This window comes from Neurospora hispaniola (genome assembly GCF_033458365.1).
Source record: "Neurospora hispaniola strain FGSC 10403 chromosome Unknown B0T23scaffold_3, whole genome shotgun sequence".
Lineage (NCBI taxonomy): Eukaryota > Fungi > Ascomycota > Sordariomycetes > Sordariales > Sordariaceae > Neurospora > Neurospora hispaniola.
This window is the reverse complement of record NW_026944408.1, coordinates 3,851,454-3,865,770: the sequence shown is the minus strand read 5'-3', so window position 1 is coordinate 3,865,770 and position 14,317 is coordinate 3,851,454. Positions and strand designations below refer to the sequence as shown.

General features: G+C 46.4%; 2 protein-coding genes across 2 annotated transcripts; both read left to right on the top strand.

Annotated features, from left to right (window-relative positions):
* Positions 1-5,837: 5,837 nt before the first annotated feature.
* On the top strand, positions 5,838-6,863 carry B0T23DRAFT_378102 (uncharacterized protein; the record flags this gene model as incomplete). Its single annotated transcript, XM_062837073.1, has 1 exon — positions 5,838-6,863. A coding segment is annotated over exon 1 (439 nt), but the record flags the coding sequence as incomplete, so codon positions are not given.
* Positions 6,864-9,274: 2,411 nt separating this feature from the next.
* On the top strand, positions 9,275-12,667 carry B0T23DRAFT_395119 (Glutamate/Leucine/Phenylalanine/Valine dehydrogenase-domain-containing protein; the record flags this gene model as incomplete). Its single annotated transcript, XM_062838171.1, has 3 exons — positions 9,275-9,602; positions 9,657-12,573; positions 12,631-12,667. 3 exons carry the CDS (start codon positions 9,275-9,277, stop codon positions 12,665-12,667), a joined length of 3,282 nt encoding a protein of 1,093 aa, XP_062694498.1.
* Positions 12,668-14,317: the final 1,650 nt, after the last annotated feature.

The window sequence follows — 14,317 nt, the reverse complement described above, 5'->3', positions numbered from 1 at the left end:
TTAATAATTATATTAAAGAATTATTTAGGAATATAATAATTAAGAGTCCAATTTTCTGGGTAAAAAACTAGAGGAGTTCATTGTAATCGACGGATTAACTACATTATAAATAATAAAGCAATCGACGCGTTCTCGTCGGGAGGAGGTAAAATCGTAATAATTCAATTAAATATTTCGTATTTTAATTAATTTAGCCGTCCGACCTATTGGAAACGCAGGTTCAGATAAATAAAATCTAATACGTAGCGTAGATTTCTAATAGTCGCCGGGTTAGCTAAGTCTATTTTAGGTATAGTATTAACGAATAATAATAATTAATTAATTGGTTATCGGCGGTACGGGAGCCGGTATATAGTTCGCTATGTAAAGTGTAGCGGCCGGGCGTAGCGCGATTAATGCGATAAGTAAATAGATTCTAAGAAATCCAAAGAGTAGTATAGTATAGGATAATAATAGTTCAAATCAATTATTTATTAGGCACCATTGTGAGATGAACGGCTTGCAGGCATGCAGATAATATAATTGTATTGTTCTCGCTAAGAATCTAACTACGTCGAGGCTTTCCCTAGGTTGGGTTTTATGCCCTGCCTGGGTCCGCTGGCATGTCTTGCCTGCCGGTTATCGGTCGTCCCGACCAAGGCAGGGTCAACGTCTCACATATAATTAATCTTATTAGCAATATTAACGAATCCCCCACTACCGCCGCTATAACTCCCGCCGCTATAACTCAAATCTCCAACAATAAAAACAACGGCGAGACTCCCTTATAACTACGCTACCTTTACTAATAATAGTAGTATAATTTTAAAACCCTCTTTTACAATATTAATACTACTACTAAGGGAGAGGGTTTCTACATCTCCAAAACTCGTAGCAATAATAAAAATACCGCCAATAATCCTATACAATACGATCTCAAATACGTAGAGGGTAAGGATATATACGCCGACTACGAATTTAAAAGTATCCGGCTATATTTAAAGAGTTCGAAGAAGGGTTGTAAATTTAAAGTAAAAGCCGTAATATATAAGAAGTTCGGTAGTATTTAGAAATTTATTTATAATTAATACTAATATAATTATAACTTTAACTTAAATACTGTAAGGTATATACCTAGGTATCGCCGGCTTACCTACACTTCTAATATAATTGAAAATATACTTAAATATAAGAAATAGCCCAAAAATACGTTTAGAAACATCGCTACCATCTTACAAACTAACTTCCTAGAAGTAAAGATTAAAAATCGAGATGTATTGAATATACTGGCCGCCGCTAAGGCCGACAAAACTAACGCCCTCACGCCTACTTAACAATTTTTACACTCTCTATAATTAAACCCCGCGGTATTTATTAAACTCTATTATTAAGGAGAAGAAGAAAAGCTCGGCACGTTCGATAATAATAATAAGGATAAGGGAAGTAAGGATATTAAAAAACCGCTCGCGTACAATAATAACCGCCCGATTAATCGTATATTCTAGATATACAATTAGTATATAAATTAATAGAGGAAGAACCTAGAAGTATAGTCTTTAAATTATACTTATAAAATAAATCGGTTTAATATACCACTTTTACAAATTTACAATATTACAGCCATATATACAATTTTTAATATTAGGTATTACTTATTAAGTAGGGAGAAGGAGGAATCTTTCAACTAGGTACTACGTATACTTAAGAGGCTGCTTACTAATAAATATATCGCCAGACTATATATAATTATATTGGATTATAATCGTACTTTTAAGAGAGCTACCCGCACCGTCTTTAATTATAATACCCAATACCAAATTTATTTATAGTATATTATAAAGAATATCGCCTTCAATATTAAGAAAAAATAAATTAGCACGCTCGATAGCACGGCTTTCGGCAATAGAAGTAATAACGGTAATTATTTCCGCAATAATAAAAAGGACTACCGTAATAATAATAAGCACGGAGACAATAGGATTAATAAAATTAATAGTAGTTTTATTAATCCTACTAATAATAATAATCAAATTCGTAATATCGGGGTAAGGTTACTCATAGTAGAAGACCGCCGCTAGTACCTTAATAAAGCTATTTAAAGCGTATTAACCGGTTATTTTAATAAATAAGCCCCGCTTAACTCTAGGTAATTGTAGTTCAATAATACCGATAATATTTTCTTTATTTAGGCGGCTATAGTTTATTCCGATTTAAACAAGGAATTTTAAAACTACTAGCGAACTCTAATAATAGAATTCCCTAATTAAAAACGTAAATCTATTCCCCCCACCATTTCTATTAACTTTACTAATTTAATTCTTATAATATTAATCGAATATTTATTAAAAATTTATTTGCCTATCGCCTAAGAGTTCGTAGCGTACTATATTAAATACTATTACAATTTTAGTATTAGAGTTATATTATATATAGAGGGCGCTTACAGTATCCTTAAACGACTACTCAAAAATCGGCTCATCAATTTAACTACCCTACTTAATACTATTAAAAGTAATCTAAATCGACTATAAGAATAGTTTACCGTTATATACATTAATTAGACCTTTAAGAAAGTTCACCGGTTTAATTATCGAATACTACATCGATTATAGTATTTAATAAACTTTACTACTCTCGATTTAATTATAGAGTAAATTAAAATAGTAGAGAAATAAGTAAAGGATAATCCGCTATTTCGCCGGCCTAATTACTCTAATCGATTTCGCGTATAGTATAATCTCCTTTACTAATACGAAATTAAGTATTTACTTTTAGCGGGACCTAATATAATATTTATTATACTTTATATCGATTTATATTAATAATTCAAACCCGATATTATAAATTTAGTCCTCTCCAATTATTAATTAATAAAAATATATTAAATTAACCGGTAATAATCTTTATTAATAGCCTTTTTTAAATTTATAAATAAAGACAACCCTAATAAAATTATAACCCGCCGCAATACCCCTATAGGCTCCGTAATTAATAGATTTCAATTTATACTACAAAGTATATACCTCGAATTTACTAGTATTCGAAGGGATACGAGTACGTAATATAATCTAGCTTACGATACGTTAGTACAATAGCCTCCTCCTCCTAAGAAACTAAGATTCACAATAATATAGATTAATTAATAGTAAGAGGCACAGATCGCGAACCTTATAAGTATAGTAAATACGTTAGTAACGATTAATACGAGTTAGTTACCCCCTAATATTATACTAACTATACTAATAATAACGTTGCTAATAGCGGTAGCCTTACGTACGTAGAGTAACGACGAACTGCTAGTACCCTTATAGAGCCGTACTACGTAATATAAGGAGCGGGTTATATAATTCTAACGGGTATTATTATACGTAATAATATAAGACTTTATTTCTGTGCGATTCTAGCTGTCTCATTTACATGGTAGTGGTGTAAATGTTGGAGTATGTCGTTTAGCGGGTAATTTGGGTGCAGCTGATATTTGCTAACATTTGGCCAGCTGGCGACCCTATATAGGGACGTTCCCCTTTAGGTTAGAGTCCGTGACTCTATCTGGGCACACCGTGACTTTAGCTGCCCCGCTTGCCACTATCGATAGTGGAGGGTCCGATGTTGTCTTTTCTCAAATAGGAAACGACGTGCCCCACCTTTCCCGTTGTCATTGGGCTGGCGTGGCCCGTGGGTGCCCCTCACTGTTCCCCGTCGGTCCCAGGTCGTTCGGACTGACGGGATGGACTCCTCCTAAGCGGTGGGGAAGACTTTCACTTCCAAGGCCGGGCCTGAACTTAAGAAAAGATTCCCGTCTCTCGCTATCAATTTTCCCCAAATCGCAAATGGAACGCTGTCAGTTGTCAAGCGTCTGTCACCAGACCACTGGCCGCCAATCTGTAAGAGACGACGACGAAAGATATGGAACCCACGGGGTGAAATCTTTCATGCAAGAGGCACTAGTCCGCGGCTTCTGCAATTGTATTACCGCCCACCCCAGGCATTTGACGGTCAACGCAGGACAGGTGCCTAACGATCACCTCCGACTCAATGGAAACACCAGGCACTGCGTTCAATGCACGCAAGCTTTCAACATGCGAGGGCCCAAGCCTCGTGAACTCGAAAGCCAGGTTGAATTCGAAAGCCCTCACTTCTCCAGAGCATGAGCGTCATTGTCTCCGCATTCCGCAATAGGTGCATCATCGGTGGCGCCTTGCCATGTGAGAAAATGCCAGTGCGATTCAGGGCCTGTTCGCAGAAAGTCGAATTTGAAACGACATCTTTTAAAAGCCTAGATATTCTGCCTTATGCGGCCTCCATTGTCCTTGCTTTTAAGGACAACTTCCCAGTGCATGCTCACAAGACCAGAAGGTTATGGGGAAGGGACTTCAAAATACCTGAACTGCAAGCACTTTGAAAACTCAACAAAAATGACAAACGAGACGCCAAAGGCAATGGGGGTATACACCGTAAGACAGACCCACGACGGTTCTTTCGGGTAAATCAGCAGATCGGAATGTCTACCGTGGGAAATAAGAAGTCTTTGGTCAGCTGAGCAAAGCTTGACATGAGGCAACGGTATGGACAGTGAGACACAAGGGACATCACTTGTTCAGTGAACTCTCGGTACTATAGCATGCTTGACCATTGTGGATTCGACGCCTGGCGGTGCTCCCCGTCTCAGCTTGTATCGAAACACTGGAGCTGAGCTGTAGTGTAGTGTACATTTCTTTTGACATTGAGAAGCTGTCTCGTCAGGGGAACCTAAAGTCTGAATGAGGAGTTGTTATGTTTGGATTGGCGGGCCAGGATGTTGGGTCTGGGGAAAAAGCTTGGATTGCTTGGCGGGATTAAACAATGCCAACGGCCGGTGGAAATTCCTGAAGCCACGCTCCCGTGATCAGTCAGGTTTGTTTTGGTGGAATTTCACAGCGCTCTGCTAAAGCCTGTCGGGGAGAACACGAGACCAACAGAACTTTCGTCCCTGACAGTAGCCACAATCTCTTTCGCCGATCAAATTTATCCTTTTAGCGCCGACAGGGGTTTATCCAATAGGACATGCAGTTCAGTAACAATTTCCTTATCAGCTACCTTTCTCTACCTCACTTTCTATGCGATAAGACCCTTCTGCCAGTACCTCAAGAGTAGTCGCCTGATTTTTATGGGGCGCGCTAAAAGGATAAATTTGATCGGCCAAAGAGATAGGTGGTTTCCGCCAGCCCCGCCAGCCCTCCCGCCAGCGCAGCTCGCAGCTCAGAAGCGACGGTGTCAACAGGGGCAGGACTTGCCCCTCCTCGGTAGGCGATCCGGAAGGTAGAGGCTGTCGTAATCCCCGGGGGCCGTTACGGCACATCAGCGGTCAAGCCTAGAAAGAGAGTTGTGGTAGGCGGAGACTCCCATACGGACCCTCGTTGACTCCATACCAAACGCGCAAGTTTGGGCTTAGTTCTGTAACAAGAGCCAACTTCAGGATCCCGTGCGACGACCAGCTAGTTTCTATTACCCCCAGATTACTTGATGGCGTCTCTAGCACACACGGACTGGCTCAAAGAAGTACGGTTTTGGGAAAAACTGGGGGTAATGAAAACCGGCGGGACAACCACTCAGCAGCCGCCATAGGTTCCGGCTATTCCAACGGAGCCGGTCTGGAAAGACAGGGAGTAATCGCGGAGTACAGGCCGCCAGGGAGCTCCAACTTCTCCAATTTTTACGTACTAGGGGCCATCACGGGACCAGCTTGTTTGAAACCTTTACGATCACAGTCAAAAATGGTCCAAATTTAACGACGATTTAGAGGCCCCAGAACATCGATGAGGCCAGTATACACGATTATGATGCCAGTAAGCGTTTCTCAGCTCGCTGGACTCTCAATGGCCAAGCCAAGAGGCGGTAAAGAAGCACCGACGCCGTCACACAACATGATCGATGTTGACGAAATCCGAGTCCACCGGCAGCACCACCTACTGTCTAAGGCTGCTTCCACCTTCCTATGGTATGCATAGTGCTTTACAGGGCTGCATGCGATGCAAAAATCTCTTCCCGTCCAGCTGCCATATCCAGCAGAGAATCCGGGATACGAAGCATCGAATACTGTGGAGGTACATCTTTGTCTCCTGTCCAGCTGCTCATTACTACTTGCATGTAAATCTAGGCTGACGGAGAGGCAAATGTCCCGAGCGGTCGTGATCCCCGCCAGCAATATTCTACTTCGCACGGTGTACATTACGACACTGGGTACCAACGGGGCAGACTGCACCAGAAAACCTGAACGCTTGCTTCCAGAACGTGCTCGATGGGCGATCCCCCCTATGGCCAGTTTATGCTGTGGTGAGAAGCGGGAAAATCGTGGTGAACTGTGCCTGCAATCGATGTTCTGCTTGTTTGTCAACAGTCGACCAGTTGACCACTTGACAAGCATCAATGCGCAGGGGTGCTCCCCGTATGAAAGTCGCTTAAAGGTAACCTGAATATGAGGCCCTCATAGCAAGTGGAAGCTCTGTGCCGCATGAAAGAGTTGCGTATGTTGGTGAGAGCGAAGACGGCAGAAGGGCACGAAGAGGAGTCACAATGACTTCGGTTCAAAGGTTTTACACAGCCATCAGTTGGATAGCGACATTGACGAGGGGCCGGCAATAGGTACGAAAGACAAAAGAAGGCTACGTACAGGGAGAAACTGTCAAGTCCAACTGGAAAACCTCGAATAGCCGCTTTTCTGGAGAAGGAGAAGGGATGCCCCACTGAGGTGAGATACGTACCCCGTACCTTGACTGCAAATAGAAACGAGGAAAGCCCCGGTTTCCCGTTCAGGTACCGATCCTGTGACCCAATCAGCACAGGCCAGAAACATCCCGATCAGGCTTAGGTAGGTAGTCCGGCACGGCAAATTCGTTGGTGACAGAGCGAGAAAAGGCCCACAAGCAGGTACGTACCTGTACCCCAGACTCTCATTGGACTCTTGCGTTCTGGGGATAGACTTAGCAACTCATCCATTCCTTCTTTGACGACATGGCACATCGTGAAGGGAATCAGGAAGGTACATGGGAGTTACTTTCGCTACCTCTTTACCTACCTAGTCAAGTGGAAGTCAACGATCCTCGCAACCTGGCTGCAGCGTTGCAAATTTCTGACAAGCCACGCATCGTCAATACACCTATCGGTCGGGGTCCATCACGACCCATCAACGGCGGTCCATGGCTTCCCTTCTATCCTGGTAAGCTCCCATCCCCAACTCCAGAGGTCACTTGTTGCAGCAGCATGGATTGCCTACACGCCGGAACTGTGCAGCCATATAAAGAGCTCTGGGACGCCCACCCCGTCAGCCAACAGTTACAAGGCTCGAGATCAAAGACTATACTTGATACACACACTTCATTCCTTGATGTAAGGTCAACAACTCCAGGCCTTCTTTCTGCTATTGATCCTTGGCCGGTTGTTTCATCCTCGGCGGTTTAACTCCGACTACCTCTAGGTCTCTTGCACCTCTATATCAACCCGCCAACCGACGAAACCCTTAGCTGTCTTCCAGCCAAGCACACAAACCCGTCGTATCTCTGTGCGACAAACTGCCGAGTATCCTCACTCAGCGGTCCATTTTGGTAGGTGGCGCTTTTTCCCTTTTACCTGGAAAATACCCTCGGCGGAGATGTCAGGGCGATTACCTCTATAACACTAGGCAATCACCCTTCCACTTGGCGACATGGACAAGACCAATGTATAAGGTACTTGGGTCACCCCTGAACCACTCAGCACGGTTTACCACCATTGCCGCTGCAACCACTACCTACACTGCCCTTCCGGGAATACCTACCTACCTACTTTCACGTCCCCCGAATACCGATCTCCCCTGGATCTTGTCTCTCCGTCCCCACCACCTTCATGTTTCCATCCGGATATTCCTTCTCTGCCCCTAATTCCCTTATCTCGTGGGATTCCAGCCGTTGCGCGGCAAGGCGGAAGTTCGCATTATATGCCACCGACGAAGGCTGGGATGCCAAGGCCGCCTGTTGCCCGAGTCCTTGCTCGGGGTGATATCTGGCGCGTGCAAAGCGAGTCCCGTAGCTCTGGATGTTGGGATGAATGCCTGGCATCATTGGGATGAATCCTGGTGTCACCTGTACCATGGAACATGCAGTCTTTTGTGCTCCTTCTCTGATTGCAATCTCTCCCGATCCTCATTCGAGTCCTTCAGCGTCCCCATTGGCGGCCAGACGGAAAGGATGAGTCGGTCAGGAACGAGAGATGGGAGATGGATTGGGACCTTTTCCAAGTCGCCATGGAAAATGGAACCAGCCGTTTGAGTGGCTCACCGTTTTAAGGGCTCCTGGCCAACAAGCACACGATTCCTTTCACAATGCGCATCGTGTTATCTGGTCAGTCTTGAAAGCCGCGTTCTAACAGGCCAACAGGAATCTGGGCATTGCTGTCAACAAAATACCTCTGACAGCTTCTCACACAAGTCCTCTTTGTCTCTCGAAGCCTCCGAGACACGCTTACCCTTATCGCTGGACCGTTGCATTTTGCCTTGGTTCTTGCCCCTCCGGGTACCATTCCTCTATCGCCCCGCCAACGAGCACACCAGCATCACAGCATCACTCTACCGACGCCTGTGATCTTCTCGAAATAGCACAGGTCCTCATACACACGGATACCTGCCGCCCAGCATCAGCACCTAAGCGCAAGTATCTGTGCTGCTCTGAAATTGCCAATCCCTTTTTATCTGCCTAGGCGGATAATCTCGACTGTCAAGCAAAGTTCTGACCAGGTACGTCTCCCTCGCATACGCCCTCAAAAGGTTCTGTCTTTCTCTTATCAGCACGAGATGAAACACGAAAGCATGGCTTAAGGCGCGGTAAGCACAAACTCGCATGCCGGAGCTTACACTCCCGCAAAACCAAACGAGGCGCGCTCGTTTTTTCCTGCCGTCCCAATTTGGCGGCATCGAGTTTGTCTTGCCGTTATCAATGCCATGTTGCCGTGTCACCCTTTCTCCCTTCCCTGGCTCACGGCTGTGCCACGATTTGTGGCCGACCTGGCTTATCCGATCCCGGGGGCTTGACCTGTTTGACCTGATACGGGGCCTTCCATGTTCTGGTTATTCTTGTTTTCACGTTGAGCTTTCTGATATCGGTCATACCACGGTCAAGATGAAAGGCCAACGGCTGTCATTGCACCATGAATGCCCTACAAAACTCCCTTCTAGAAGCCTCATCGTTCCCTTCTTCTTTGTCATTTTCCCATCTGTCTCTGTACACCTCATTCTACACACGTTGATCGTAGCCTGGGAGGCTTTTGTCACCTCACTCCAATCGCCATGGCGGACGTAGTGATTCCCCTCCCAAGCACTGGGGGCTACAAGCGCAGAGCATCTGGCTTGACCATTCAAACTGACCTTCCCATGTCTAGTTTTCCCGAACTTTTCGAGTCCTCAGGCGATACCATGATGGATTCTCCTTCAGCCCCGGTCCCAGCCCACAAGTTGGTTGATCGCCTCAAAGATCAGACGCCCAGACATCCTTCTCCTCAGCCGACTCATGTCAGCTATCCCAAGGTGAACGGCAACGGGCACAGGGTGCTCCGCTCCGCAACTGTTGGATATGTTGCCCCTGTCTTCCAGGGAAAGGCAGAACAGATGAAGCAAGGTTGGTAATTCTACGCATATACTGTGCTATATCATTTACTGATATTCATCACAGTCAAGGATATCATTGTCCAGGGCGGCTGGATTCCTGAGACTCTGGTTGACGGTCAGATTACTTGGTTCTATAATGAGCTTGGCATCGACGACGTCTACTTCCAACTAGAAAACCCTCAGGCGGTTGCAAATCATATCACATCTCTCTATGCGGCCAAAGTTGCTGCTTTCTCTCGCGAGGACAAGCGGGAAGAGATCAGACTGGATATGGAAGCCTCGGACCACGCCATTTACATCGACACAAGCGAACCCGGCATGACCTCCTTCGACGGTCCGCGATATGAGCACAGACTCGAGTCCAAGTACTTGGATGGCGACGATACTTCGAAGCGCTTCCGTGTCGAGACTTTCAGATCCCCCGGTGTCCTGGGACAGAAGGAGAACTCCAAGGCAGCTCTTCGTTGCTACTTTGTTTATCAGTGTCTCTTCGTTGATTCTAACGCCGATCCCAAGGAAACCCGCCTGGAAGTGATCAGCGACCGCATGTTCCTTGCCAAGGCTACCAAGAACACCAAGCAGATCTACCAGGACATCATCCAGGTTGCCGTGAGCCGACATGGCCCCGTCATTGAGGTTTTCGACATCGAGGGCTCGGAGGAAATGAGACTGGTAGTTGCCTTCCGCTCTCGAACAGCAAAGGGTATCTTCAGCGCCCTCAGCGACCTTTACCACTACTACGGCGTCACAAGCTCTCGCAAGTACGTTGAGCAGTTCTCCAATGGTATCACCGTCATGAGTATCTATCTGCGCCCTGCTGCGAACATCGACGGCAAACACCCTCCTCTTGAGCAATCTATTCACCAGATCACCAAGGAAATTTCCTTGCTGTACTGCCTTCCCCAGAACAAGTTTCACAACATGTTTGCCTCTGGTGAACTCAGTCTGCAGGAGACCATCTATGCCCACTGCGTCTGGGTGTTTGTTCAGCATTTCTTGAACCGTCTTGGAACAGAGTACACTTCGCTCATTGCAGCTCTGGACCCCAAGAACAACTCGCATGTTGAGATTCTCTCCAAGATGAAGAAGCGTCTGCGTACCGAGACCTTTACGCCTGACTACATTCTTGAAATCATCAGCTCTCACCCACAACTTGTGCGCGCTCTCTACGCCTCGTTCGCCAGCGTTCACCTTCGGGTCGGCAGCGATTATGATCGCCACCTCATTGCGCCTACGCCTGTCATGGAGGTCCTCTCTGATGCCAAGCTTAAGGAGAAGATCACCAAGGACGTTTCTAACGAGCACGAGGAAATGGTTATGACTGCCTTCCGTGTATTTAACAATGCAGTCCTCAAGACCAACTTCTTCACTCCCACCAAAGTCGCTCTGAGCTTCCGGCTTAATCCCTCGTTCCTTCCGGAAGTCGAGTATCCCAAGCCGCTGTACGGAATGTTCCTCGTCATCACTTCCGAGTCGCGAGGTTTCCACCTCCGCTTCAAGGATATTGCACGGGGTGGTATTCGTATTGTCAAGTCTCGAAGTAAGGAGGCTTACCAGATCAATGCTCGCAATCTCTTTGATGAGAACTACGGTCTTGCCAGCACCCAGCAGCGCAAGAACAAGGATATTCCGGAGGGCGGATCGAAGGGTGTCATTCTCCTTGACCCCAAGCAGCAAGACAGGCACCGCGAGGCCTTTGAGAAGTACATCGATAGTATCCTTGACCTTCTTCTGAAGGCTGAGACGCCTGGCATCAAGAACCCCATTGTCGACCTCTACGGCAAGGAGGAGATTTTGTTCATGGGACCGGATGAGAACACTGCTGACCTTGTCGACTGGGCCACTGAGCATGCCCGGGCCCGCGGCGCTCCTTGGTGGAAATCCTTCTTCACTGGCAAATCACCACGTCTTGGTGGCATCCCTCACGACTCCTATGGCATGACAACCTTGTCGGTCCGTGAGTATGTCAAGGGTATTTACCGCAAGCTTGAGCTTGATCCCTCCAAGATCAGAAAGATGCAGACTGGTGGTCCCGATGGTGATCTGGGAAGCAACGAGATTCTGCTCAGCAACGAGACTTACACTGCTATCGTTGACGGATCCGGTGTCCTCTGCGACCCCAACGGCATTGACAAGGATGAGTTGCGCCGTCTTGCCAAGGCTCGTGCTATGATCTCGAACTTTGATATCGCCAAGCTTTCCAAGGATGGTTATCGTGTGCTTTGTGACGATACCAACGTCACACTCCCCAACGGAGAGGTTGTGCACAACGGCACTGCATTCCGTAACACGTACCATCTTCGCGACAACGGCATCACTGACATGTTCGTGCCTTGCGGTGGCCGTCCCGAGTCGATCGACCTCTCCTCAGTCAACAAGCTTATCAAGGATGGAAAGTCAACCATCCCATATATTGTTGAGGGTGCCAACCTTTTCATCACTCAAGATGCCAAGCTCAGACTGGAGGAAGCCGGCTGCATCGTTTACAAGGATGCCAGCGCCAACAAGGGCGGTGTAACCAGCTCATCGCTCGAGGTCCTTGCCTCCCTCAGCTTTGACGACAAGGGCTTCGTTACCCACATGTGCCACGATTCCCGCGGCAATGCGCCCGAGTTCTACCAGGCCTATGTCAAGGAAGTGCAAAACAAGATCCAGGACAATGCCCGCCTCGAGTTCGAGGCCATCTGGCGGGAACATGAGCAGACTGGCCTTCCTCGATCTGTTCTCTCTGACAAGTTGTCATTGGCCATCACCTCTCTTGACGAGGATCTCCAGCGTTCAGAGCTCTGGGACAACGAGAAGATTCGCAGGTCCGTCCTTGCCGATGCCTTGCCCAACCTTCTCATCAACAAGATCGGCCTCGATACCATCATCGAGCGTGTTCCCGATTCGTATCTGAGGGCCATCTTTGGCAGCTACCTCGCCAGTCGCTTCGTCTATGAGTTTGGTAGCTCGCCCAGCCAGTTTGCTTTCTATGATTTGTAAGCCCACCTTGAACATTCCTGAAGTGATAACCAAGACACTAACTCTCTTCTTAGCATGTCAAAGAGAATGGGAAACATCAACAAGGAGTAAATCCCTGATTGTTCGCTAACACAACATCAATCATGATTGTTCGTTTCGGTTACCTAGAATGGGTCTTGGCGCAAAAAAACAAATAAAGTAAAAAGAGAGAAAAAACAAAAAAACGTTGATATGGGTTGACGAAGGAAGAAGTTTTTTTCTTTCGATTTGGACGAATAGTCATGTTGACTTTGAAATGCTCACCTGAAAGGTTTTAGGGAGATACATATGGAGTTCACGTCCTGGGCTTGATTTGCATTGATAGAGCGTTAGCGTGTGTCTAGAGAGGCCTTATATTTAATTGACCTCTTATCTTATATAGAACCTTTCCACACGCGTCATGTTGAACTTGCACTTTTCTTTTCTCCCAGACAGCCTTTGTTTACTAGGCAATGCCTCATCAACCACACCTTCACGCTTGGTCGACAGACATCAAACACGGATCCTTTCTGGCTCTCAGAATAAGGGGTCATTCTCAGCCCTTCAAAACAAGACATGTAATCGAACCAGAGTCATCATGATCTGCTGCAGGTTCTACCGGATGTAACAGCGGCTCGCTTGTCATCCCGCTCTAGCCCAGCTTCCAGAACATGTATGGAAGAAAACGGATGGCGACACAACGTCTCCTATGTAAGCCTGAATGGAGCCGCACGAATAACTCAGTGAGCGGTCGACGGGATGACGGACCTTGGATAGCCGATGAGTAACAAAGGCGAAGATCCTGGGAAGACTGGACCGAATGGCACTTGGTAACTGAATGATATCTTTTGGCTACACAGGGTTACACGAGGACCCGGACTTGGGACTTGATGTCTGTAGTCTGGTGTACAAGGGTAACAAGACAGGAGTCAAATGGTAGATGTACTACTTCACGTGACGCCTGATACCAAATTTCGAGTCAGACCTTTCCGATACTACTTACACAGTAGGTATGTAGTAGTCTGTTCTGTCAAGTGCTACCTAGGTGCAATGTATTTTTGGATGGTGTCTCTTGCGGCAGGCCTTGAGTGGAACCAAGGAACTAGAGATAATGAAAGTACCTTGGCAGTCTTGAGCTGCTATGTGTAAGTTTGGGATTGAGGAGGATATGAGTGAAACTCGAGAAGATAGGCACAGGCTGTGAGTGAGTGTGCTAGGAAAGCTATAGTTAGGTAGGTAGGTAGGCACCTAGGTAGGTATTGACTGTGGGCGCGAGTCGCTGTGTAACGTTTGGACAGTGTGTTGCCCATCCATCCACAGAACCGTACCCCACTGATAACTGAATAGCAGATGACATCTGGCAATACTTATCTCTAGTGTGTAAGTATCTTGAGAGAGCATAATGGGAGGAACATGACCATCTGAACCTCCAACTTCAACTCGAGTCAAGTCAGACGTGTAGACTGGCCCTCGGCAAGGGGCTGAATAAAAGTAGTGGCAAGAAAACGAGGCGAGCGAGGATCTGGGGCATGTATGACAGGTGCCCTACTTGTGATGGAGAACTACATTCGAGATAAAAAAAATATCACATCTAGGACGAGAGAATTGGATCGAAAGTATTTACGAGCTTCCTCTGTTCTTGATGTGAGCTCATTCGGACCAACTCGACCCGACCAAACTTCGTACGTTAAAAGATCAGCGCAGTGTAGTAATCCCTTGAATACTTTCGGGTTGGTCTGTTCT